The following is a 27,554-nucleotide window of genomic DNA, read 5'->3' as shown; positions in this document are numbered from 1 at the left end:
AATTTGAATGGTGTAAGGGAATAATACGTGTATAAAAGGGAAGCAAAATACCGCATGTAGAGAGTTCATATAGATATAAGTCCACACGGTATCTACCTGATTGTTTAATAGTACATATACATGTATATATACCTATTACTGTTTACAACACGGATCTTATACTATAATAACTACAGTCTTCAAAAAGTAAGTACATGTATATATAACATATATGGAGCTTTAATGTTGGTATAAAGTAGCTTGTATTTTAAACCGAGTTTTTTATAACCCCTATTTTATTTGTTAAATTTTACAAGAGAATGTGTTTGTATTCTATATGCAGTGTATATCATGAATATGGGCGTTGTTTATTCTTTAACAATGTCAGGACAGGATTTGCGATTACCATTACGATTTGTATAAAAATGATAGTGACGATGTAATTAAACCAGAGGTGTTCAATCATTCTTTCGATATTTAAAATGTTTAAACCGTCGATTAAACCGATTTTGAGCTTTTGCCGATTTTGTTTTAAACAGCCGTCGGTTTCTTTAAGTAATAAAAAATCGAAACCTACTGTTAGTAAACAAACCGACTTAGCTGTAGAAAAGAATACACCATAAACCCTGCACAACACACATTTTGATCTTTTTCAAAGGGGTCTCGTTACTTTTAAGTTAGATCTACTTGTTAATACTTATAAGGGTTTATGAAAGAGGTTTAGTTATAACAATAACTAAATCAACAGTTTGTGTAATAAACGGGCGGGACGATTTACCCAAAACTGCCCAATACCACCCAATATCACGACACACTACTTTATACAAAAGTATCGCGGGAAATGTAACACGTACTTCTGGAAAACATCTACTAATATATTTAGGCGACGTTTCGAAGAGTATTCCTCCAAATTTATTTAGAATAGTCTTCGAAATGTCACTTAAATATGTTGGTACCCAGGTACTAGATGCCACAAAAAGATAAACATTTTGTGTGGTAAGTGTTGCAAGTAAATGACGATGTTAACGGGGCGTATAACTCTATTCTTTCGAACCTTGTACCAGATGGCAATGGTTCTAAAACTACACATTAATGTAATATGCATGTATATAAAGTTATTTATATTCAAATATTGTATTATCTAATCAAATATGTTCGGTGAAATAATGTGAACAGTCCAAATTGAACGGTAGTCGTTTACGCTTGCTTCGTCGATTCTTCACGTTTTTATTATTATTATTATTTTGTCGTTTGTAAATCAGCCATTACTTATTACTTCTGCATTATCTTGTTTAGGATGTGTTTTCTATGTTTATTACAAATGGCGCCCGAAACCATAGAATATATAAATAGTGTACTGATTATAAAATGTTCATCGTGTCTTAAATATTGGAAGAATTAGGATCCCATATTTACACGGCAAAATAACAATATCAATATTGATGGAGATGGACCAATTTTGAACTCTAATTCGTGTTTTTAATTTCAAATATTATGGAAAATATTGAGTTAGAGATTTGGCTCCCTTAAATTACGTTGTTTTAATGAAATATGTATAACATCCCAATTGAGAATCATATTGAATTGGAATTGTATTTATAAAGACATTTAAAGCAAAGATACAATTCAGCACCTTGTTAACACAATGCCTCAGTCACTTTAAGAAAAACATGTGGTTATCACATGGTTGCATGTTCAGTTAAAGGAACAGAAAATGTTACTTAGACAGTGGCAACAGTACAGAATTTTACGTGCAATACCAATTTCCCTAAAGCTAGATTTCGTTCGTGCAATTTTGCTTACACAGACTCTCATCACCTTTGACCCTTTATATACAAACTCTTGACGGGTATCGTAGACGAGGCAGGATATCACTTGCCAGGTACATGTACATGTAGAGTGATGATCCCCCGAGGCATGGCCACGTAAAGCCGACGACTCCGGATTGACCTTGACAATCAGATAATGTTTTGTTCCTTCGGGTACTGCAGGCAGAGTGCGCTGTAAAGGGCTTTCCAACATTGCAAACTCAGTTAATCTTGAATTGTGAGATACCCTCCCACCTTCCCCATATAATAACTTTTCAACTTCAACTGAATTATCAGTCAAATGAAATTCGATCGTTTGTCTGTTATCGCTCGTTACTTTAATCAGATATATAGAAGGATAACTCGTGTTTGTCATGTCTGGCGTCACTTCCCGTTTCTTCACGTGCTTGTTACACATCTCCCGTAGCAATGATCTCTGTGTTAAAATAATATTTGGAATGTATTTAACCAGTTCTATCACATATTTTATAATGACTGACACCAATATTGTCCTTTGATGGAATTATCATATTTGTTTTTAAATACTCATACTTGTTTTTACCTTATTTACATTTTTATAGACGTTATCCTGACCATTATCCGCAGGCCGTGTTTTTGATATATGCCCGATTATATCAAAACAGGCAGTTGACAACCATAGCCCATAAATAAAAAATCTTACCTCATATGCGACATCCGTAAAATTCCAAGGTACAATAATATATTCTATATAATAATACTTTAAAATAAGTTAACTTAAGAATAAGTTAACAAGAAAGGTTAACTTGGCCGTTAATTAATTCTCCTAACCATTACATCAGCGAGAGCGAAGGGCACCTTTTCTTACAATCCCCCACAAAGTATACATAACTCCAGTCGTTTCAAAATTTCTTTGACGTTTAAATATTTGACCAAAGAAATATTAACTTCTAACCAAGTTAAAGGACATACTTAATTTTCGCTAGACGCCCACATACGAACATTTTGTTTAACATATTTGCGTCTGATAAAACAAAGAGGTTATATATTAATTTTATTTCATTGAGTTAACATAACTACGACAGTTTTACGAAAATATCAGAATGAAAAATCTGCAAAAAACAAAAAAGTATAGAAACAGACATAATGCTTTACTAAATATCAAATAAAACATTAGCTGAAATTGTTTACTGTTAGCTACCTTTGTTAATAGAGAGCCTATGTTATGTGAGTTTGACCAGTGGTAGCTAACGTTTGTGGACTTGGGGATAAGTAAAGATGGGTGATATTACAACGAACAACACAGTAAATAATCCAGCTGTAATTGAGCGGTTTACTAACGTGTTTTAATGGCATTTAGTAATTGAACTGAAAGGTACGTCTTCAAATGATGATGATGACCATTTGTTCATGCTTAAATGATTAAAGTGCACATAAGGTCACCAGAGGAAATTTTCTGTACTTATAGTCAGTGGTCACTGTATACAATTTACGACAAGCCCACACTAATCTGATTAAAATTATTATCCACATCACTAGTTGATTAGTGTGTATCGACGGTTTAATTGACACACTGACTAAATGACTATAATTATCTAGTGTAAGCTACAAGTCACTATAATTAAAAACATTTTTTTAAGAGCTGACCTTTCTCGTCTTTTTGTTCGTTCGTTTCTGACATTTTACATCTACTTTGACCAGTGGTGATCTCGTCTTGAATTGTAATAGATGGTAACGTACTAATTCTACTGGTTTCTTCCTGTTAACAGAACAGTTCTTCGTTGTCTGTGTCGCCTGTTCTGATGTTGTTGGGCAAACTGTAGACGTTCACGTCGATGGCGAGAGGTGGAGATGGGTCCACGGTAAGGTCTAGGGCAATGGATGTTCTCTCTGGTGAGACGTCGGCGCACTGTATCGGTACTGATGGGTCTTCCGTGTGTTACCACTGTCTATAATGGGCTGTTGCAGATGCTTGTGTAAAGGGATTCTGCACGTGCTGTCGCACAACATGACATTCTTGTCGCCTTGTCGTAACCCCTGGTCTATCAGTTCGGGGGCGATCATACGTGGTGTTGGTGGTCCGAAAGCGTTGGTGAATCATGTAGATGGTCCGAACATTGGCCTGAAAGTGATTAGCAACGACTTGAGCAGTGTGGCCAGAGTCGATTCTTCCAAGCGCCTGGTTCATCTGAGCTGTCGTGAGTCATGGCATGCTGCTGACGTTGTAGTGTGAATGATTCAACCAGGTATGGGGGTGCGTTTTATAGGGCTGGTCCTAGTGAACAGCAGGTGCAGCATGAGTTACATGAAAATCATGGAGAACGAATTACCATTTTAGAAGTCAGGTTACGTTTTTTGAGAACATTTCCTAGGTTCAATTCTGTGTTTAAGAAGGAGCCTTATTGCTCAGGTAAAGTTCGAGATGTGGTCACAAATATACAATAAAAACATCTGGCAAGTTTTATACAATGCATCTATTCAGAGAAACATACCAGCCGGACGTTTCTTTTGCTGCTTGGTATATATCCCTTCTCATATGCGGGGGGGGGGGGGGGGGGGTGATGGTCTAATGTTTTAACGAGAGCGCGTGAAATTACTAGTTCTGTCATTGAGTAAAAAGGCGTGGTTTCGACTTGTCTTGTAAAATCTTAAATCTTGTTGACTTTTATACCCCTCGACACCACAGCAGGTATATCATAACTTTATGAAGAAACATTTGTAAGTGCGTTTTATTAGGTTCTCAAGCGACCCAAATAGATACTTGATATTTTCATTTGTTTAATACTTGCATAAATATGAAGATATTACACAAGTCAACCGTAACTTTTGTGATTTTATCCGGCACACGTTTATTATTGTTACGCAGTTATGCAAATTCGCAAAGGTAATAGTAAGTAGGCCACCCTTCAAACTGTGCCTACCTTCTTTAAAACATGTCCTTTAAAACTGCATAATTAAATACTAACATTATAATTCTAAATTGATTAGTGGCATAGTATATTACTAAACAGTTAAGTAATAGACATGGATATACAATTGTGTCCAAAAGAACGTTGTTATAAGAAAAAAGACAGAAAATAAACATTCGAAAGTAATGACAAATATCAGTGCTATCGTAAACGACTATACTTTATGATTCAAGAAATAAACTGCCATCAATAACTTTGTGGCTTAATCGTATGTTGTTTTTCCATAAAGACAACCCACATTATACTAATCGTAGAAGGGATATTCAAATTAAAGGAAGCGAAAATCAGTCAAAGGAATCCTCCATCAATACGCACAGGGATAAAATACAGAGTGCGCTGTAAAGGGCTTCCAAACAACGCAAACTCAGTTAATCTTAATGGAATTATCATATTTGTTTTTAAATACTCATACGTGTTTTTACCTTATTTACATTTTTATAGACGTTATTCTGACCATTATCCACAGGCCGTGTTCTTGAAATATGACCGATTATATCAAAACAGACAGTTGACAACCATAGCCCATGAATAAAAAATCTTACCTCATATACGACATCCGTAAAATTCCAAGGTACAATAATATATTCTATATAATAATACTTTAAAATAAGTTAACCTAAGAATAGGTTAGGGTTCGGGTTAGTATTCCCCTAAATACTCATTTGTATAAAGCGGCCATTTTGTTCTGAATTTGTTGCTTCTAGTGGTGATAATATTTGTACCGTGCGGTAAGGACGGCCAGCCCTCGATAAACTACTAGAAGGTTTTATTACTCAACAAATACCTTCTCGAAGTATGTAATAAAATCTAATCGGGTGAAAATACCTATCTTTCATAAAGTAACAAAATTAGTTAACCTTCGATTAAAGATCAACACATTAGGCTACTTAGAATCCCGCTAAACAATGAATATAACGCCACTCTGTGCTAGATCAAGAAAGATAACTTTAAATGGACGGCACAAGTTAATGTATTTTATCGGCTAAAATTGCTCTTTTGAATGATGTTATATAAAATTAATTAGATAATATTTCCTGGATGAAAGTGATAATGCTACCTTGGTTTACACGTATGGTAAGTGGCTATATAAACATTATAAAGTAGAGCATAATTTAATAAAGTTTCGATTGGGGGGGGGGGAGTCTTATTTCATACTTTTTGCGTTAAGAAGTTAATATTTTATTTAGAATCCGGACGTTCCCAGAAGAATATATTTTTATAATAGTGTTCATTCATTGTTTCAGAATTCTGAATAGATAACAAAAGATAATAAAATAGGTCATAGTCTGATTTAAATGACCGATTCGCTTTGAATTTTTGTTTTGTTTTTTTGTTTCTTTTAAATAGATCTTTAAATGATGAGTGATCCGCCCGAACAAGACTATCAGGTAGAGAATCAAGAGGACACGTCGACAGAATCACCATCATGTTTAAAACAAATGTGGGCTTTACACAATTGTTTTGTATTTTTGGCTCCTGTAATACTCCTACCATTACCTCTTCTAGTAGACAGACCGGTAAGTTCATTTGATATAACCTTCTTCGTTTCCCGGATATTTCTGATTAATTCGGACTTGATTATCATACGCAACCATTTAAACCAAATATTCAAATCAAATCAAATTTCAACTAACCAGTTAATATTAGTCGTGTTTAACCAAATAACGTATCGCCATCACATTGAAGAGGGGAGCAGAAATTTGCTAAATCGAATGTTTCTATGGGGAACTACCAATGCCTGAGTTATAGGGTTGTTTTTTTTTTTTTAAAAAAGAAGATAGAACGGGACGGGACGTTAATGTGGTCGTCAGTAATAATATGTATAAATCATTCTGTCATCATAGTGATTATTATTATTATTATTAAAACTAGGGAATAATGTTAATTGTTCATTTTATTCGTATACTGCACGGATTGCTATTAGCGGGTGGGTGGTGCTAGTGCTGAGATGGGCACATATTCAGGTTGTATGTAGGGGATATTGAAATGCAAATACCTATGCTGCTGGTTGTGATATGATAAATAGTCATGGACACTTGACATGCTTTGAGAGTATGTTTACAGATGAAGAACTTATCGCCCCAACAGAACCACTGAGCTGCACATGCGACACGCAATAGCGCCGTACACGTGGTTGGGTTTCATTGTTAAAATTGACACTTCAAGGAAGGGTTGATGAAAACTGCCGCGTGCTGGTTTATCTATCCATGTTTGCTTTCCTATCGGCTCTTGCATAAGATTTACTGTTTAGCGTATCTTTGCTTTACTGTGTTACGTTTAATTTGATCGGGAGACATGTTCGTCGACGTCAACGTCAATCGACAACACTGCAAGAATTGGCCGTGGCACTGCAAGCGGAGTGGGTCAGATTGCTCCAAATCGTGATTGGACGGTTGATTAGGAGCATGCCACGAAGAATTGCTGAATGTTTGAGGATTGGTGGAGCAATTACTCATTATTAAGACAAAAATCAAAAACGTCCATTTTCACTTTTGACGGTGTATCTCTTTGCGAGTGAAATGGGGCCGTCAGATAAGCCGCCCATATTAACTGTTTATGTTCATGTGTAGGCAATTGGCCTGTTATTAACATACACTGGTTACCTCTAATAAAAACAGCAGTGCATTTCCGCGGTTTTGTATTGTTTCTGAATATCCCCTACCTTTTTTGAAGAGTATATATAGATCTAGTTAGGGGTTCAAAGAAGAATTTCCGACTTTGATATTTCAAAGCTCATTTTATTCAACTGTAGATTATTTTACTGGCTTATCCGAGATTAAAATCCTCAAATGTGTAAAAACAAAGTTCTGAAATTAAGCGAAATTCAGATGAAATATCATCAAATTCAGTTTTCGTAACATTTTATGTTCAAAATTTTGTTTCTTGATCTAGTTTTCGATATATGCAGTTTCATAAATTAACTGTATTAACTAAACGCCGAAAGGAATAACTTTGAAACAGCACCAACAATATATAAAGTTGGTGGCTAAAAGATGGTTAGATTAGTTTTACAAGAATAATTAAATTTACAAAAATGCTTTGTTAATATTTATTCCTATTTTCTTAATCCATTCTCAAGTCTTTCCTTTTTGTTACAAAATGATTCCCAAAAAACTTAATATCTTTGAGGAAATTTAACAGGAATAAGCCTATTATTCGAAAACAGGTCACGTTTAATATAGATTAACTTGATCCTAAAAAACTGGACCAACGAAAGAAAGAGTTACATTACCTATGATTTTTGTCATATTGCTCGTACTTTATTCGTCTGCATGAATGAATAAAATAATGTTTAAAATCTAGGACGACCAATTTCAATTAATATTTATTTATATCTATGAATATTAGTATTTTGTTTGTATTTTATTATTTCGCATGAATGAATGAATGATCAAAATCAAGGACAGCTAATTTCTAATTTCGAGAAGGAAAAACAAGGAAACATATATAATGTGTGAACATTACACATTCTTGGTCATCGTGTTATTGACCACGGTTTCCTCAATGGTCAGTTGAATAAATGCTTACTGTCCTGTGGTTAATATATTTTTCTTTCTTTTAAATGTCAAAGGTGAACGCCCGGGTTATTGAGGCCATTTTCTAATATTGTCTATCTTCTAAATCTATACCGATGAAAGATTTTCTGGTTGTTTTTTTTTTGTCCAAGATACAATACAATGAACACATGACGCAGAGTGAGCATTTAAAAATAAGGCCACTAAGAATTACTTATTAAATTCTAACCGAAAGAATTCATAAACTTTGATTTCGGATATTCCTTGTTGTCTGGCGCGTATTAACTATAGGTTTCAGACAGTAATCAGCAACACTTAGAGAATGAATGAATGAATTTTCCCGGACAGTGGCGCTACGAGCTACTCTCATTTCGAATTCCATCTGTCAAGATTTTTTTTACGTGCAATGTGTACACGGGGGCTCAGTTTTTCGTCCCATCTGAGCGACTAGATACTGTCCTTGCCAGGTCCTCCGTCCTGTACCACTGGCAAGGTGAAACCACGCCGGAAAATCCAAAGGAATTTTCTTGGCCAATACTGGGAGCGGACCTCCTAGTTAGCAAGCCAATTTCTAACCCACTGAGCCACCCAAGATGCGAAAGTTGGCCTTTATAATTTTAAAAATTTATGAGGGGTAACAGAAGAAAATAATAATGTAATTAAAGCCCTAAACAAACCATGCACTGTGGCTGCATCCTAAACGTGTTCATTAAAAACTTATAATATCTGACAAATACGAAACTAAGTCACTATAGTATATAATATTATATTACACACATATAATTTATGAATACCTTGTCTGTAGTAATATACATACAATTAACCTCAATAATTGTTATAATTAGTGGCAAATCATGAACAGAATACTACTCCAGATATGGGCTTTAAGAAATGTAATAGGTTTCATTCTTACACCAATTATATTGTTACCTTTTCCATACTTTGTCGACTTACCGGTAAGAAAGATTTATTATCATTTAAGAAATATGATTGTTTTTATTCACTTTGCTCATATTTATGTACCATGTTTTGCAGTTTCACTTTTATATACACAAAGCGCAATACGTTTCCATATTGGACCATTGGGCCAGTCAAATCACATGTATTAATGATATGTCGCCTGTCCAACCTCGTGGGTTTCCTCCCACTGCTAAAGACCCCTACGCGCAAGCGACTTATGTAAATAAAATTAAAAAAACATATGTTAGTCCCGAAATGACCTAGTTTGTGTCGAGCGGACGTTAAACCCCATCTCTCTCTCTCTCTCTCTCTCTCTCTCTCTCTCTCTGTGTTAATGATATATAGGTCACAATTCTATGGAATACAATTACTGCTCAGTGAAAGGGGTCGTTGATAACATTTTATCAAATTTCATTTTCTTTCAACGTTTGTCATTATTTAAACCTACTAATCATTGTATATACCCCACACACAACTTATCCATTAATCAATTAGTCAATTTTTAGGTTAATTGGTATTATTGAATGTTCTTATTAGCGTTTAACTTTATTAAATTAGATTACCTTTAGGTAACTAAGTATTGTTGTGTACATGTATATATTGTCCTGTCATATTTTCATTTTTTTTATCATAGCTTGATAATGACTAGAGAAGCCTAGTCGAAACGTCGCTCGGTAATAAGCAGTAATTGTATTCCATAGAATTGTGACCTGTATACTCTAGTTCAATTACTAAATGCCATTGAAACAGTTTATGTATAATGATGTTTGAAATGGATTTAATTTCTGGCTGCCAGTGTGCGCGCCAGCGTGGCGATGACCAAAACGACATGTACACCCAGTTAAAGGGGAATATTAGAAAGAATAAATAATAAACAAAACTGACTCAGGAATGTAATTATTTCCCCTTTATTTTGTAGTTATTAGACATATTATCAATTCCTCGTTTTCCATCATCGAAGCTTTTGGGTGGCGTTGTTTGTCTACCCTTGTTTGGTCTAGAATTGAAGAAGAAAGTAGTATGTACATGTAGTTACTTTGGCGCATTGAAGGGGGTCGTAAAAACCTAAGTTATTCCACATCTGTCTATTGTTCTATTCTATAGATTGAAAAAGTTATTGTTCTCTGAAAAATGGATTATGAATAATAGATGAATAGGTACTGTTATAGTGAACAGGTGTTTATCCAGAGGTTATAGATCATTTGGTTTCATGGATGGCACGTGATGTCTGTTTTATACGACCAGCATCATCCTCTAATGTGGAGACCATGTCGACATGTATCTGTGTTGGGGTTAGTCTTTTCGGTTGCAGGTGCATGTACTTGATGACAGACCTACAGCCAGTTGTCCATTTTTGGTGATTTCAATGCGTTTGTTAACAAGAAGGTCTGGTACGCATACAATAATAACACTACAGTCGCAGTCTTATGTCTATGATTCATTCAATGATTGTGCCTGTTGGTAGCAAAAGTTTGTTTCAACCTAATCGGTCTATCCTTTTCGGGCTTAGAACTTTACAGCCAGCCCTCGTATTATACCCCACCAAAACCGCCATTTCTGTTTCTTCCATCAGTGAACTGTTCTCACGACAATAAGACCAATCATGTAGACCTGTTTGACTTGGGTATGGTGGTTACAAATGCTAAATAATAAACAAGGGGCAATTATATTATAATGACTTGTTACTGCGTGTGTAATAGTACTCTCGTTCAACTCAACAAACCGATCTGGGAAATGCGTTTAACTAAGCTATTCCTATAGGTGTACATACGAAACTCGGGTTCGTCAAAGACGCTATAACAATTATACAAGAAACTTTTGAATTGGTAATTTTTTTTTTGATAATCTTGATTCAAAGCTATGTGACGTTTCAGCGTTATGGTGGTAGTGATAGGATCACCAAGTCTGTAGTGGACTTCAGAAGGTATCTTTCACCCATTCCACTGTTTGTACTGAAATGAAATTGTAATAGGTCTATATATGATATTTATACGTTGCTTTGAAGAATGTTGCAAACGACAGATAACATAGTTTTAAAAAGATAATTATTTTATAACCCTTTTCTTTCTTCAGGAGGCAAAATGTGCTTATGTCATAGCTATCATGGCAGTTTATTGGACGACGGAGGTTATACCAATAGCCGTGACGTCACTGATTCCAATATTTCTATTTCCAATGATGGGGTTACTGACAGCGAAGACCGTCTCTGGTGTTTATATGAATGTAAGAATAATACTTAAATAAATACAAATTTGTTAGAAAATGAAATCTCTTAAAATATTTAGGCTCCAGACTCTCAATTCCCCAATTTGTAATATTTTTGTGAATCCTATAGAATTACATAAGCAATGTTTTTAAGTACTCTACATACATTATGTAATTCTTAAGTTATGACTTCATTTGCAAGACACCTCATACTATATTAACATTATATCACCTACTTTTTCTTACGATATACGTAAAATCATATTTATATATGCTTACACCCTACATTTGAATATCATTCTGTCATGTATCCCGTGTACGTGCTACCCTAAACTGGTGTTTTGATGCAAATAAAACGTTACAAAGTTTCCTCCATCTTTGTTTATGGTGCATTGATATGCAAAATTTCTCATTACACAGGATACATCCATGTTGTTTTTCGGAGGTTTACTCTTAGCAGTTGCCATTGAAGTCTGGGATATCCATAAAAGAATTGCCCTGAAAGTGTTGATGTTAGTCGGATCTGAACCTAAATGGTAAGGATATGTTGCCGTCAGATTACGGCTCACATATTTTACTCGTTGGTAAAATGGAAAAAAAAAATCCTAAACGAAACGAAATTGTAATCGAACTTTAATTATCCCAGCTGGTTATACGGGATTAAATATGTTCAACCATAGACGACCATCTATTTAATGTGACATAGTAAATTTTTAAAACTAATTAGGCCTACATAATAATATTATTAATAATTACTGTTTAATGCAGGTTATTATTGGGTTTAATGGGTGTCACGTGGTTTTTATCAATGTGGATCAGTAATACAGCTACAACTGCTATGATGATACCCATAGTCCAAGCCATATTACAGCAAATAAAACTAACAGACATTACAAATGATGACGGAAATTTAGCTGGTAAGTGCTTTACAATTTCTGGAGGTCGAGTGTTCGATTCCTGTATTGGCCGAGAAAGTTCATCGGGATTTTCCGACGTGATTTCTCCATGCCAGTGGTGCAGAACGGAGGGCCTGACAAGGACAGTTGTCTAGTCCTTCGGACGATACGACAAACCGAGGTCCCGTGTATACATTGACATGCACGTTAAAGATCCCTTGGCAGTTGGAATTCGATATAAGAGTATGCGAACGGAGGGCCTGACAAGGACAGTTGTCTAGTCCTTCGGACGATACGACAAACCGAGGTCCCGTGTATACATTGACCTGCACGTTAAAGATCCCTTGGCAGTTGGAATTCGATATAAGAGTATGCGATAGTGTAGTTGCCCGGGAAAAATTTCCCTCATGGCACACTGTATGGCGTATGCCCGTCTTTATTTGCCCAGTAGGACGTTAAACACCATTTCATTTCATTTCGCTTTAGAATTCGTAGTCCACACACATACAGAAGCTTCACATGTTTGCATTTGTTTATAGTGTTCAAAATATATTGCTCTGCAATATTTAAAAACTGGATAAGGCGACGGAAACCTGCTGTTCTGACAACTTCCGGTCATTTTTTGATAAAAATATAAATTTTATGTTTCCGAAATCTTTATCAGTAGTCAAAGCATTTGCGTGAACTCCATACAAACTTTATGTCAGGTTCCGTTAAAATAGGGTTTGCATTCGCGTCTTCTCGAATTATTACGGTGGTCTTTTAGTGTCATGGGTTGAATTATACCCTTTTCTTGTAATTAACCTCATATGAGAAATCGCAGTGAAAACCATGATAAATCAAAAAACATGAAAAACCTTTTCTCCGCGGTGTAAACGTTTACTTCGCGATGTAAACATTTTTGTTGACCGTGTAAAGTTTTCTCCGCGGTGTAAACCTTTTCACCGCGGTATAAAGTTTTCTCTGCGGTGTAAACCTTTTTCTCCGCGGTGTAAACTTTTTTCTCCGCAGTGTAAACCTTTCATGCGCGGTTTAAACCGTTTCTTCGCGGTGTAAACCTTTAGACACTTCTCCGCTGTCGCTCAGTTGATGAAGATTGATACCATTTGGGACACAACGTCCAATATTGTCCCACAGATGGTCCATTGGTGAGACGTCGGAGAGAACTTTAGGGAGTTGTACTAGTCCAATTTTTTTTAAAGCTACATTATATACGTGTGAAATTAGTGTTTTCTGCGTGTTGAAAGAATTGATGTGTGTGCTGCGTGTATGCGATCTTGACAACATCAATTTCAAGTGTAGCCGCCGTCATCTAGTATTGTTATAGTCAGAATTGCAAGATTGGACGAGATTTATTATCATCCTTTTATAATACCATACTGTAGTTAACAAGAGATTAACAATCACTAAAACGACGAACTTAATGCATGTATACACTGGATAGCCCGATAACAGCTACCAATTGTAGATGTTTGTTAATATTTAAATTACAGATCCTGAAATGCTTGAACTTGAACCGAATGACAAATCTAAATCCTACGAAGTCACGGTAATATCAGAGGTAAATGGGGGACCAAATGGAGAATTACCACCAAAGTACAAGTATGTGTTCTAAATATTTTATTATTAGTAATTAGTTTTTCGTTTTGTTGTCCCTCGTTTGTGTGTGACAACGAGAAGGGTTAACTGCCTATAACAGAGTATCATTACAAAGATTCCTAGGTGTATACAGATTCTCATATGATTAATAAAGATTACGTTTTATGCTGAAAAGCGAAAACATAACCTTCGATATACATATGGGAACCATGGGAAACCTACTGTCTAAGAGTTGTACAGCAATCGGGTAGGTGTTACATTAAAAAATGCCAGTTTTACTCTCTGCCTGTCTGTCTACATACAATAATCATTGTTGATGATAAATAAACGAGATTATCCAATTGTCACATGATTATAGGACCATTTCAGAGTTCTTGGTACTATCATAGTCTGTTAGGATTATTTCAGATTTTATCATATTGTTGTGAGCTTATATAATTATTTCAGAGTGTATCCAATTGGTACAAACTTACATAATTATTTCAGAGTATCCAGTTGTTACAAGCTTACATAATTATTTCAGAGATTATCTAATTGTTACAAGCTTTTATAATTATTTTAGAGTTTATGCTGTTGTGATAAGTTTATATAATTATTAGAGAGATTATACTCTTGTTATAAGTTTATATAATTATTTCAGAGATTATACTCTTGTTATAAGCTTATATAATTATTTGATAGTAATGTTTATCTTATTGTTAGAGTTTATCCCAGTTGTTACAAAGTTATATTATACTAATTTCAAAATTATTGTGGTATTCCGGTGAATTAAGTTAAGAGTTTATCCTATGGTATGATTATATCACAGCTTATCCTATGGTATAATTATATCACAGCTTATCCTAGTATTCTCAGATAAAATGATTATTTCAGAATTTATTTTATTGGCATAGGGTTATGTGATTATTTCGGCGTTTATTCTACTATTCTGAGATTATGTAATTATTCCAGCGTTTATTCTACTATTCTGGGATTATGTAATTATTTCAACGTTTATTCTACTATTCTGAGATTATGCAATTGTTTCAGTGATGTTTTAGAAACGGATAAAAGGGAAACAGATGCCCGCCATGCTAGAATGGCTAAATGTATGTGTTTAGCTATAGCTTATGCAGCTAATATTGGTGGCATAGGAAGCTTAACTGGCACCGGACCAAATTTAATCTTGAAGGGCCAGGCTGATATGTAAGTTAAATTGTATACATAATATCATCAACATTGAACTGGGCCATTCTGAAACACTAACACTAATTTAAAAACTAAAGCCACTCAAAATTCTATATCTAGGGATAAGAACTATTCGCGGACGTAGTTTTCTTTTTAAGTGCACTGCCCATGAATACAATACACGATTGGTTACATTGTCAAACGTCTTTTTAGCCATAAACTTTAACACATACTTATGGAAGAACAATTACTGATTTATTTGGGCGACGTTTCGAAGAGTATTCTCTCAACGTTTTCAAGCAAGTACAGTACAGCCCATGCCTGGATTAGAACCGGACATTCCGTTCCTAAGTCAGCCTCTAACTACATGACTACTTGACACTTGATTCTTGATTGGATTAATTAAATCAAGAATCTTGCGACACCCTTGCATTTTCCAACTGATATTAACTGCATTAGAAAATGGTATCTGATTAAAATGATATTAATCCCGTTTCATTTCATATGTTACACTGCATTAACATGTGGCATATTATGTTTTGAAGTTGGTATTCAGGTCACATGGACATTTTAATTAATCAAATTGTTTCTATTGGTATACGGGGTTGCGTTGATTTTTTGTTTATGCCTTACAACCATTTGGAATACAACGAAAAGAGATGACAATCTAATTTCAATTAAATTACAGGCATACCTCAAAATAATAAGCGTATTATTTTGTTTACCGCTTTGCACGACGCATGAAAAACCACCTAGTAAAGTGTGTTTTCGTTATCCTCCTTATGTGGGAAATGCTATCGGGTGTTCTAGAAAGATTAGCTAGTCTTCATTTTCAGAAATTATAACATGTCTTTACAACCTCTCAGTTTAACTATATAGAGTTATATCCCTTGATGTGATCACTTTAATCAAGTATATATTTTATGTATTTATTTTAGTGTATTTGGAGAATATAATTTAACATCACCTATAACATTTAGTACGTGGATGATCTATGGTTTACCATTATCGTTTATACTTGTTATTATTTTATGGGTGTGGCTGCAAATCTTCTTCTTACGTTGCAAGTAAGTTTTTTTTTAAAATTAAAGTGAATGAACATCTTTACAATCCCCCTGTATTAGCCCATGTTCTTGGTGTGTGGAAATTTAGTCTTTATTATGCTGGCGGTTCAGCAGCATGAAGAAACAGGCTTGCAATTGGGAAAAGACATCTTGTTGAAAACTGGTAATGTGCGTCGTTGTTTGTTGACTTGTGTGATCTTATTAGCTGATCTGTTATCTTACCACGGTACGTTATATTTTTTAACGATTTAATAAAAAAGAAATACCAAATATAAATAGAGTATCCAAGACTTCCATAAAACTGATTATGTTCACAAAAAATGTTATTTTAATTGTAGAGGCTTTACAACTTGTAGAAGGAAAGTTGAAGGAAAAGATCGTGTTGCTGAAGTCATTGCTTCCGAATATAAAAAATTAGGCCCCGTTAAGTAAGTATTCCTGAAAACACACTATATGCATTGTTTTAATGGTTATACCCGGTGGTTGCATGACCTGACCATTCAGATACATAGCATTACTAATGTTACTTTCAATATTATAGTAATTTTTAATTTTGTGATCAAGGGTACCGTTAGGTATTATACAATCAGAGCCGGTGCTACTATGAGGTCGACTAAGCTGCTGCCTTGGGCACAAACCTCAGAGGGACACACTATTGCCCTTGGGTTCGCAGTTTTAAACAGTCTAACTACATTTCTGGTTTTGAAGATGGGGCGCACGTATTGGCCTTACCTAGGCCGAGCCTGGTCCCGGCTCTGTATGCATTTTAATAACTTAACTTTTATCATTAATTGAATGTACTTGCTAATCACAAAACTGGTACCCCTGCTGACCTTGGTAAAATTTTAATTGGAAAAGGTGCCAAATATCTGTTTAAACCGATTCATGTGTCCTTTCCAGTATGTACCACACATTGCCACCCCTTGGGTTACACGTGACTTCACAGAATCTGTTCCTTCTGTCCGTAGGCAATGTACTGTATAGACCAAATAATATGAGAACAATGCGCTTGATGCCCGGATAAAGATTTTTTCGGAGCACTAGAAGTATAATTTACAAAATTCTTAACTTAAGTCTGAGCGTGCTTTGTGAATTTGGGGACTGGAAGTCGGTAGCGCCGTGTTTTTTTATCATTCAAGTACAGTAATTCGTATCATAGTAACACGATATATTTCTCAAATTCTAAAGTACACATGTCATTTGAAAAAATTTAGATATTTTTTTACATTACAGTTTCCCACAGATATCGGTAATGGTATTTTTTGGAATATTAGTTGTTTTATGGATAACAAGAGATCTAGGTGGTATTGGAGGATGGGGAACATTATTTAAATCTAAGTAAGTTGAAAGAAGATGACAAAATATAGCTTATTATGTCCATCTAATGTTGAAATTCAAACTTTTCCCAATCAAACTTTGTTGGAGCCCAGGTATGGATTACCAATCGGCACCGCGAACCTGATCTTCGTATTTCATCTCACTAAACTACTATTTGAAAAAGTATCCTAATGTTGGTGAGACGGATTGTCACCCAAGATATACTTACAGCTCTGTATCACCTCATTCTTTATTACCTCAATCTGGTTAAAACAAAGATCCTATTTCGTTTCGTTTTTATAGTTCAAAATTTAGTTGTTATTTAACCCGTGTTCTGAATGGTGTCAGGGATAAGCCAATGAAACGGTCTGTTACGGCGAGCTTTAGGCGTGTTTTTCACGGAACTGTGGGTAATCCACTAGTAACATCAATGCTGATTGGTTGATCAAATGTCTGACGTCATAGGGTCATAAGTCGGTCTTTTGACCCCCGACGTGACCTTCATGTAGTGTAAGCCATCGAAAGTATAAAAAACGAAACGAAATATAGATCTGTATTTTAATCAGATTGTTATTACCCCTAAACGTTCAGTAATCTACTGATATAACGAGTGCCTTTATGTATATCACAAAACAAACAGTTTAGTCAAACAATTTTTTTTTCATGTAAATAATTGGATAATTTGTTCATTTATAGATTTGTGTCTGATTCCACGCCCGCCATTTTCATGGGACTTTTGCTATTTATTTTTCCTTCTGCTGTTCCAAATATTTTCTGCTTTAGAAAACGTGGAGGTAAATATATTTATAACTCTTGTTATAACTCTTCAAAACATAGGTTATCAGACAATGAAACGTACACTCACTATAATATAGTGAGGCAGATAACTGTGACAATAGTTCAATTTAATCTGGATATAAGAACTATAATTTGCATAGGTGTCCCGTGTCCGATTATTTGTTAAGTATAAAAATATCTTGCAGGAGTTCTTTTTTGGTCTGAGATTGCAACTTCTTGGGTTATGGCCCTTGCCATTTACGAAAAATGCGAATTGTAAAAAGTCTGTGGCCCCTCTTAGAGCCTCCAATGTTTGTTCGATTTAGACGAAACTTAAGATATAGAACAATTTGGTGTAATTTATCACAAACAATGGTATTTCGTTGCCCATGTGCTCTTTTAATTTCTTTATATTTTACAGCGTCCTCTGTCATCCAACCGTTGACATACTTAAGTTTGACAAATTCATTAAAGTTAGCTATAGAAATGTTTTAAATTTCCTTTGTGTCTTATTAATTTGTTTTCTACCTTCAGACAAAAGTAAACCTCTTATTAAACCATTACTAACTTGGCAGTCAGTTCACGAGAAAATGCCTTGGACATTATATCTTCTGTTAGGAGGTGGATATGCCTTAGCTAAAGCATCATCGGTAATAACTCATCACATATATGTATATAATATGATAAAATTATGTATAATGTATTCGATATTTTATAATATACTCGTACTCGAATTAACATTCGCAACTTAGAAAGTGCGAGCGAACGAAAAAAAACATTTGGGCTGTGAATTAGATATCTTTTTACTTTTATGTATTATATTAAAGGTCCAAGCGAGGCCAATAGAACTGTATACATTAGCCAAAGAACAAAGCGATTGTTTTTATTTTGATATAAGATGATTTGAACCAACACGTGTTCTTATGCTCTCACAATGTCAAACAATGTTTGTTATTTATTTGTTTAAGGAAACTGGACTGTCGGAACTGGTCGGAACATCTTTAAAAGTTTTTCAAGATTTGAACCCATGGTTAATGTTAATGATATTATGTTATATAATCACATTTCTAACGGAAGTTACAAGTAATACAGCTATAGCAACTTTAATGATGCCTATATTATCCAGATTAGTAAGTATTTATCGAGCAGAATTATTCCCCTTCTTTTGTGTCGCACTAAATCGATCGTCTAACGCCTAAATCATGATCTGACTTTATAATAATGTTTGCGCAGATTTCTATTTTTCCTCCGACATTTAGCACCGTTCCTCATTACACATTGCGGTGGGTTGAATGGATGTATGGTTAGTACGTGTGCGCTGTATCGTAAGGTCTGTCATTGAGCCAACTGGCGTGGTTTCGATTTCCCAGTTGTACGTGACAAGCAGTAGGGTCGCCTCACACTGATCAGAGGTGAATATTCGCTAGGCCGCGACAATCACTGATAAGGAAGACATCGATGAGACTTAATGAGCCACAAATATTAACTTTTTTCCTCCGACAAATTTAATTCTAAAACATTTTTTTATGTATTAGAAAAATAAATAAAGACGTTTGACATATTTGTAGGTAAAAATTATTTCCTATTTAGTGTAAATGGGTATTAAAATGAGTAAAAGGCTCCATTCCGCCCGAACCAGTAAGGTCTTATGTAAACAATGCACGCGCCATTGAGCCAATGATTGACGTAGCGTGATGAGACGTCACGTGTTGAAGGTAGTCATCTTTTACAGAGATATTAAAAGACTTTCGTAATTCTCTGTGAAACAGATTAGGGTCGCTGTCCAACTTCGTGGGTTTTGTCCAGGTCCTCCGGTTTCCTCCCACTGCTACAGACCGTACGCACAAGCGAATTATTGAAATAGAATTGAACCTTGTGTTAGTCCCGAGATGACCTCGTTTGTATCGAGTGGAAATTACCCCTCTCTCTCTCTCTCTCTCTCTCTCTCTCTCTCATTACACATTGCGCTCAAGGGCATAGAGTACACGCCGATTTGTGCTGGTTTAAAACTGTTCCCCGTAATTTCTTTCCCCATCACTATTGATTGGAATACTATGAGTTAGAGCTTTACACCCTTTAAAGAGGTAACATTGCACTGGGCATTATAGGATTATATATCAATCAATGTTTTACCCTGGACCAAGTTAACTGCCTAAATATAAGTCTGATCTATAGGGTATTAATTATAGACTAAAATGTGGACTTTTTTGATCAATTGCACAAATTTCGGTATAATTGATGCCTTTGATTAAACACCTTATATCGCTTCTGATATTTTTAAAGCCCCCAAAAAATGACAGTGAAATGTAATTTAATCCATTGTATATTTTTTTTAGGCTCTGAGTATGCAGGTTAACCCTTTGTATTTTATGTTTCCGGCAGCCATTACTACGTCTTTTGCTTTTATGTTACCCGTAGCAACGCCTCCCAATGCTATCGTGTTTTCGTACGGTCAAGTAAGAGTTATAGACATGGTTAGTATGTATTGAATAAAAAAATATCTTTTTAGAATTATCGTTATTTATAAATTTAAGCAATAAAATGTAACAATTATTATATCCTTCATAAATATATATTTGTAACGCAATATTACAAGGGGTATCCCCCAAATTGTACACCTCAGAACAATAATTTACAAATTTCTGACTTTACGCATGAAATACGAGATTACCTTATATTTCCCTGATACTGTGTCATATTAAAAAGGATACGCTGTTGTATCATGTCACCGTCTGGTTAATAGCAGTATATTCAAGATGCATTCATTTAAACAATACTATATTCCTCTGGCCATTAAATGAATGTTTTATTTGGTCTTATTTCAGGTACTTGCAGGCTTTTTTATGAATATTGTTTCTGTTCCCATCTTGTTATTAGCAACAGCCACATGGGGAAACGCCTTCTTTCATTTTGATCAAGTTCAACCAGAATTTCTAAACCTCACCACATCAATAACTACTGTAACACCCATTTGTGGATCGTAATGGCGGTGGAGGTAACAAATGAGACGTGTCAGTTCACAATAAAGATAAATGTTTTGTAATGTTATTAAAAGACTAAGTTGTGGGTTGTTTATTGCCATGCCTCTCTTCAATCTGGAACTTTGAATGGACATAATGAAGCCTTTTACCTGGTAGTTTCAGCTTTCTGAAATCAAAAAAACTCTCTCTGCAATTAGCTATAAGAACACCCGATACCACGTCTAATGTGGCACTGTGAGTGTGTGCTGGCCAGTTAAAGGAATGTCAGTTTCCACGGTCTCCACCAACTACTAACTTCAACTATGTAACTTCCACAGAGGCAAAATCGCAAATAGGCTTCAACCGGCCATCAGGCAAGCACATTAAATCAATGGCCATCTCCATATAAGGGAGAACACGTCATGTTTGATAGGCAATAAGGGACGAAGCGTGTTTGATAATCACGTTGTATATTTACATAAAACTAATGACTGAAACTATGAGATACATATTAAAGGGGACGTCAAGTAGTATGTTCAGTTTCTTTTATATCATACAATTACAGCGAAAAAGTTTCAGAGAAATGTGGATTAGGATGATACACGTTTGATTGTGAAGTACATTTAGTTTCATACGATACACTTTTTATGATTAAAACCATTATGACAGACTTTCACAATCTGATTAAAATACTGATCTATATTTCGTTTTTGTTTTTTTTATACTTTCGATGGCCTACACTACATGAAGATCTGAAAAGTTGTACTATAAGGTCGTCTCAGAGGTCGTACGAGCGGCTTTTGACCCTATGACGTCAGATATTGATTAATCAATCAGCGTTGGCGTTTCTAGTGGTTTACCCACAGTTCCGTGCATGACACGCCAAGAAGTCGCCGTAATAGACTGTTTCATTGGCTTATCCCTTCCTTCAACCAAAACGCCGATAATATAACAACTCTTCCAGATCCTAGTGTAGACAAGTAAAACGAAATTCTGAACTATAAAAAACGAAACGAAATAGGATCTGTGTTTTAATCAGATTGAGATTTTCAGACACGTTATGTGCGCTCTAACTTTCTGAGATGTATGCAATTACGTAACTCTTATTAGTAATAAATTAAAGATTACCATTTCAGGGGTTTAACCACACGAATGAAAATTCTGAATAGATCTATAGATTATATTTTGTACTGTATTATTTTTTACAAATGTAACCATAGTGTTTAAATTCCAAGCACCCTGTAAATACCTTATAATAACGGTATAATATACACAGACATACAATGATTTATCACGTAAATGTTTGGGCGACGATTTGATAACTGAGAAAGCTAGAATTATATAATGTGTGTTAAACATGCATTATGCAAAAGGTAAATCTGCCTATTGCATTTCTTTCTTTTGGCCTAAAATGTTATATAAACTATTAAGTATACAATTATTAAAATGAATAGACCATAATCAACTCTCGATGCCATCTTATCTGTCCGACTTTCAATGGATTTCAATCCTATCTGCTGTTCAACGTCCGTTGATGATTAAACGCAAAAATGGATAATCGAGACTTTGTTACTTATCGTGACAGCGCTAACAATGACAATCGAGGCTCCAAAGATTTTAAAATAAGGTGTTCTCGGCTTAGAGTGAAGCACTTTGACTGAAATTTTTAGCATATTCCCATTACATCATCTAGTTTTTAACTATTATAATGAGAACTGTCAGCTCTTTATCTATCTAATCTCCCATAATGTATCTTTAAGCAAAAAGCCTGTTGAGCGTTTTGAATAAATGCTTGTATAAATTCATATGAAATCGAGGAAATATTGATTGTTTCTAATTAATTGTCGCTCATTCTATATTATAGTATTGTTTCATTGTTCCATATTGTATATATCTATCTTCACTGTACTGTGGTTGTCATTCTTTGATTGATAAAGATGACAGGACACTGGCCAAAGCGTCTCAAGAAATAAACTTTTAAACAACTTGTGTCATGTCTGATAAATATGTCATAGAACGTAATCCAGAATTTTGTTCTTAATATGTATGTATCGATATTCAGCTTTCCTCAATGTTCCATTCCAGAGTTAGTCCACTTTGCCGAACACGACAGCGACTTTCGTACATTTAAAGGCACCGTTCGTTAAATACTGTCGACATATAATATTCGTATTTAATAAACAGTTGGTAAAACGCTACATTAAAGCCTAATCCGCTGGTTATTAAAAAGCTCCCGTGCAGATTTTACCTTTACAAACCAAACATTTACTCAATCAAAACAATCGCCCATTTGTATAGGCCCACATTTTAGTGTGGGCGGTATTATGTCCGTCGGTCCGCCCCTCTGTCAACAACTGGCTTGTGAACACGATAGAAGCTGTATGACGGTAAGTGATATGTACCTAGGCCTATACAAATGCGATTTACTTATTAGGAAAACTTGCCGCTTTTAAAAAGAAGTTATCAAAATTGCGTCGGTCGAAGCGTGTGTAGAATTTCAGTGCAAATTAAGTTGTCCTTGTTTGACGAAAATCGGATAAACTTGAAAGAAAACCAGCTTCAGACTTTGAAATATTTGTATAATAAAACATTCTTCAAAGGCGTCGTCATGGATAACCCCGTTGGTAATCCGGGAACTTTAAAGTAGTTCCAATGGCGGAATTCGTCATACAGCCGAGGCTAGATTGTGGGCACTGGAATCTGCTTAGGTTTGCCGAGTGCATTGTGGTCACGAGAGAATGAACCCTATCGATTTTCAGCTTTCCACAATTTTCCTTTCCATTCCGGAGTTATCCCTCCTGTTCCGAAAACCTTCTGGTCCCGATAAAGGCTATTGTTTTCAGTGGTTGTTTTTCAAATTTGGTGGGAAGCATTGGTGTCATAACCGGATGAACACTATCAATATTTTAGCGTTCTGCGACTCCCCGTGTGTGAGTCACACCACCTTGTGAACACGACAGAGGCTATAGTTTTTAACATATTTTTGTAAAATTCTTTCCCGAAAAACCTCGTGGACGCGATAAAGGCTATAGTTTTTAATGGATCCTATTAATATTTGCTATGAAGCATTTGGGCCATCGATCCCTATCGATATTCATAATCCACAGCCTTCGGTTCCTGAGTTATCCTCCTTGTTGTTATCAAATTTGGTTGGAAGCAATGGTGACATATGAGGACGAACTTTAGAGATTAGACTGCTTCAGGGATCCTAGATTCTTTTCAAATTTACTCAACATCCAAGTTTTCCTTTCGGAGAAACTGCATTTGAGAAAAAAAACCTGATGTGTGGGAGTATTCAAGCTTTGCGTGGATATCTTTTTAGAATTTTTTTTTCGGTAAATATTCTACTCTGCACCACCCTGTTTTTATTACATTGCATTCATTAGCATTTACAAACTTTAAAAAAATTATATGGTTCGATTGTAACAGCTCCGTTTTAAATTTTTAGTAAAGAGATCAGTAGTTATATCAACTTAATTCATGATAATATTTTCCCTTTGTCGAACAGCTTGTTATCTGTTCCATACAAAATAAATATACAAATGTACATTTTATAATGTCGATGATGCTAAAATTATGCTATGAAATTCATATTAAAATCATTAAAGCTTGGGTGTGTCTTGTTATGTATCACTATACTCTCATAAAAGACTATGTTGGTGTCCACAAATATTACATTATAAGTGATAGGATAACTACATTCCCAATATAATTTAAAGATACATTCCCGCGTACAAACTGGGTGATTTGATGATATATTTGGACTAAAAACATATTCAAACTAATTAATTATCATAATTTTGCTTCAAATCATTCTCAAAACATTGTAATTGCCAAGGAATACCATGCTATAAAAATCGATCAAAAGAGGTCATGTTTGTGTCACGTGACTTACCTCTCTCGGTACCAATAGCAACGGGGGCGAAGTCGGAGGAGAATTCATTGTATACACAAGACGATGTTGTCTTTATTAATCGCTGACTATTTATTACAAATATCGAATCCTAATTAAATCCTCGGATTATCCACTGCCCGCGTCTTTTCCGTGATTTTTATCTTATAAAGTGTTGTACGTCTAACTCTTCATAAAGTTTATCAACATGTACACCAAGCTCTCAATCTTCGCGTGCAACCTTCGACGTCACACGTGCAGGTATTCCTCTAATCGTCAGGCTGTCGATTAGGGGAACCCTTACATTTTTGTCCTGTATACGCTTCATGAGTGTTTTTCAGAGGATCCAGTATTTTTCTATTTAGGGAACCACGGTGGCTAGGTGGTTAAGACGCTGGCTGGCTAGCCTGGAGGTCGGGTGTTCGATCCCTGCATTGGCCGAGAAAGTTCATCTGGATTTTCCGACGTGGTTTCCCCTTGTCAGTGGTGCAGAACGGAGGGCCTGACAAGGACAGCTGTCTAGTCCTTCGGATGAAACGAAACCGAGGTCCCGTGTATACATTGGAGTGCATGTAAAAGATCCCTTGGCAGTTGGAATTCGATATAAGAGTAGGCGATAGTGCCGCTGTCCGGGCAAAATTTCCCTCATAGCACACTGTATGGCGTATGCCCGTCTTCATTAGCCCAGTAGGAGCAGAACAGTAGGACGTTAAACCCCATTTCATTTCATTTCATTTCATTTCTATTTAGATTGGATACCTCTACTTTCTATATATACCAAAATTGCCATACTTTTATTGGAAATAACCACCCGATAAATACTTTTCTGGGAACCTATCTTTAAACACAGATATTTTTGCTATATGGTTGATCCGTAACAGAAATTTGGACGATCGGGAAGTGACGCAATAAAGTAATACAGTTACTGTTACCGGATCAACTGTAGCAAAGATGTATATGTTAAAATTATTATTTAGAATCTGTCTAAATGATATTAAAGTTTTTTAAAATGTATATTATGCAGCGATGAACAGTTATCGTTGTGTTGTAGGTTGCCACCTGATTGCAATTTTAAGCTATAGAAGAAGAAACATATATTTTTTTTAAAACGCTGTATATGTATTTCCCCTGAAATGTTTTAGTTCCCATAGTTGATAGTTTGATGTGCTTTCTGGTTAAACAATAGGTAGCAGCACTGGAAGTTTAGCCCATCCAGTCAGCCAGTCTCCCCCATGCCTGACACCATGAAAGAAAAGAAAAAGGGAAGGAGAATCTAGATCTCCATCAACACCGGATCACCCCAATGATAACAGATTGGAATTACCAGAACCCCAAAATACCAGGCATAGAGGAGGCTGCGATATTACCTAAGTGGAAGCGGACGTAAAACTTATATTTCACCCCAACCCCCACCAGACACACACACCCCCATTACCTGCCAACGTATAATTAGTATACAACAATCGTGGCCGTATGTTCCATGTTCTGGCAAGTTCTGACGCAATGTAATATGAATTTCATATGAAATACGCCAGAAGAAGTCTCAATCGAATGACAATCTCTAGCGTCTGGTTATTCCAATCCACATCGATAGTATTTATGGCGCATTATGGTACACGATTCGTGTACCAATGGTAAAATGTTTATTTTGTCTTAAATATTGGATATCAGAAACCCATCTTTTCCAGGTAAGATCACAACATCAATGTTGATTTGAGTTGACAAATAATTCGTGTTTCAATGTCGAAGACTTTGGATGACATTGAGTTAGAGACTTAGCTACTTTAATTGAATTTTATCACAGGAGGAGCAATTATAGAACTAGTGACTCATGTTCTCATAATTATTATCAATATGAAACAGATGACTAGTTGAAATTCCAAGTTTTTGTATTGACGAAAAATAGTTTCATAAAATTTCAGGTTGGATTATTTTTTGACTCGTATTCCTAAATGTATGTACTGTCACCCTATTGATACCTCAGTTTGAGACTACGACATTTAGTTGTTTTTCGTGTAATTCTGCATAGTTATCTTTCGTTTAATTTCATATTCTTGTCATTATACATAGACAATTTTGTGAAAATCCCATAAAATAGTTTAGATATACAGACTAATAACTATATGTAGTTCTGAAATTGCTACAAGTTGGCATTCTTCAAAACCTGCAAGTTTAGTCAGTATCGGAGTTGATTCAGAATAGTTGACATAAAATGGCGAGAAAACGGTCAAAACAGAAAGATCCCACAACGTGTTGTTTTTTTTTGGTTTTTTTTTGTTTTGCTACCACAAATAATACTAGCGGATTTCACAAAATTTGATTGTTGATGCAGGGAAATATCATTCCCTTTTCTGATATCATCTCCTAATGGTCAAGTGCCGGATTATTACATTGGCCGAGAAAGTTCGTACGGATTTTCCGGCCTCAAAATATCTGCCTCAAAATTGGACGACGCTTTATATCTAAA

General features: G+C 35.4%; 1 protein-coding gene across 1 annotated transcript; it reads left to right on the top strand.

Annotated features, from left to right (window-relative positions):
* On the top strand, window positions 1-23,184 carry LOC126825104 (Na(+)/citrate cotransporter). The gene is made up of 15 exons (XM_050554589.2): window positions 1-186; window positions 6,083-6,252; window positions 11,284-11,433; window positions 11,836-11,951; window positions 12,184-12,332; window positions 13,805-13,913; window positions 14,940-15,095; window positions 16,016-16,144; window positions 16,480-16,569; window positions 17,375-17,479; window positions 18,155-18,252; window positions 18,770-18,885; window positions 19,204-19,365; window positions 20,572-20,709; window positions 21,061-23,184. Exons 2-15 carry the CDS (start codon window positions 6,091-6,093, stop codon window positions 21,217-21,219), a joined length of 1,839 nt encoding a protein of 612 aa, XP_050410546.1. The 5' UTR covers window positions 1-186; window positions 6,083-6,090; the 3' UTR covers window positions 21,220-23,184.
* Window positions 23,185-27,554: the final 4,370 nt, after the last annotated feature.

This window comes from Patella vulgata, chromosome 6, assembly GCF_932274485.2.
Source record: "Patella vulgata chromosome 6, xgPatVulg1.2, whole genome shotgun sequence".
Lineage (NCBI taxonomy): Eukaryota > Metazoa > Mollusca > Gastropoda > Patellidae > Patella > Patella vulgata.
Note: the sequence above shows the minus strand (reverse complement) of the source record. Positions and strands in the feature narration are given on the sequence as shown.

Coding starts and splice junctions, on each gene's coding strand:
- LOC126825104 (XM_050554589.2), top strand. CDS start 6,091: ATGATGAGTGATCCGCCCGAACAAGACTATCAGGTAGAGAATCAAGAG. Junction 11,434..11,835: donor TCTCTGGTGTTTATATGAAT/GTAAGAATAATA, acceptor CTCATTACACAG/GATACATCCATGTTGTTTTT. Junction 18,253..18,769: donor CTGCTTTAGAAAACGTGGAG/GTAAATATATTT, acceptor TTCTACCTTCAG/ACAAAAGTAAACCTCTTATT.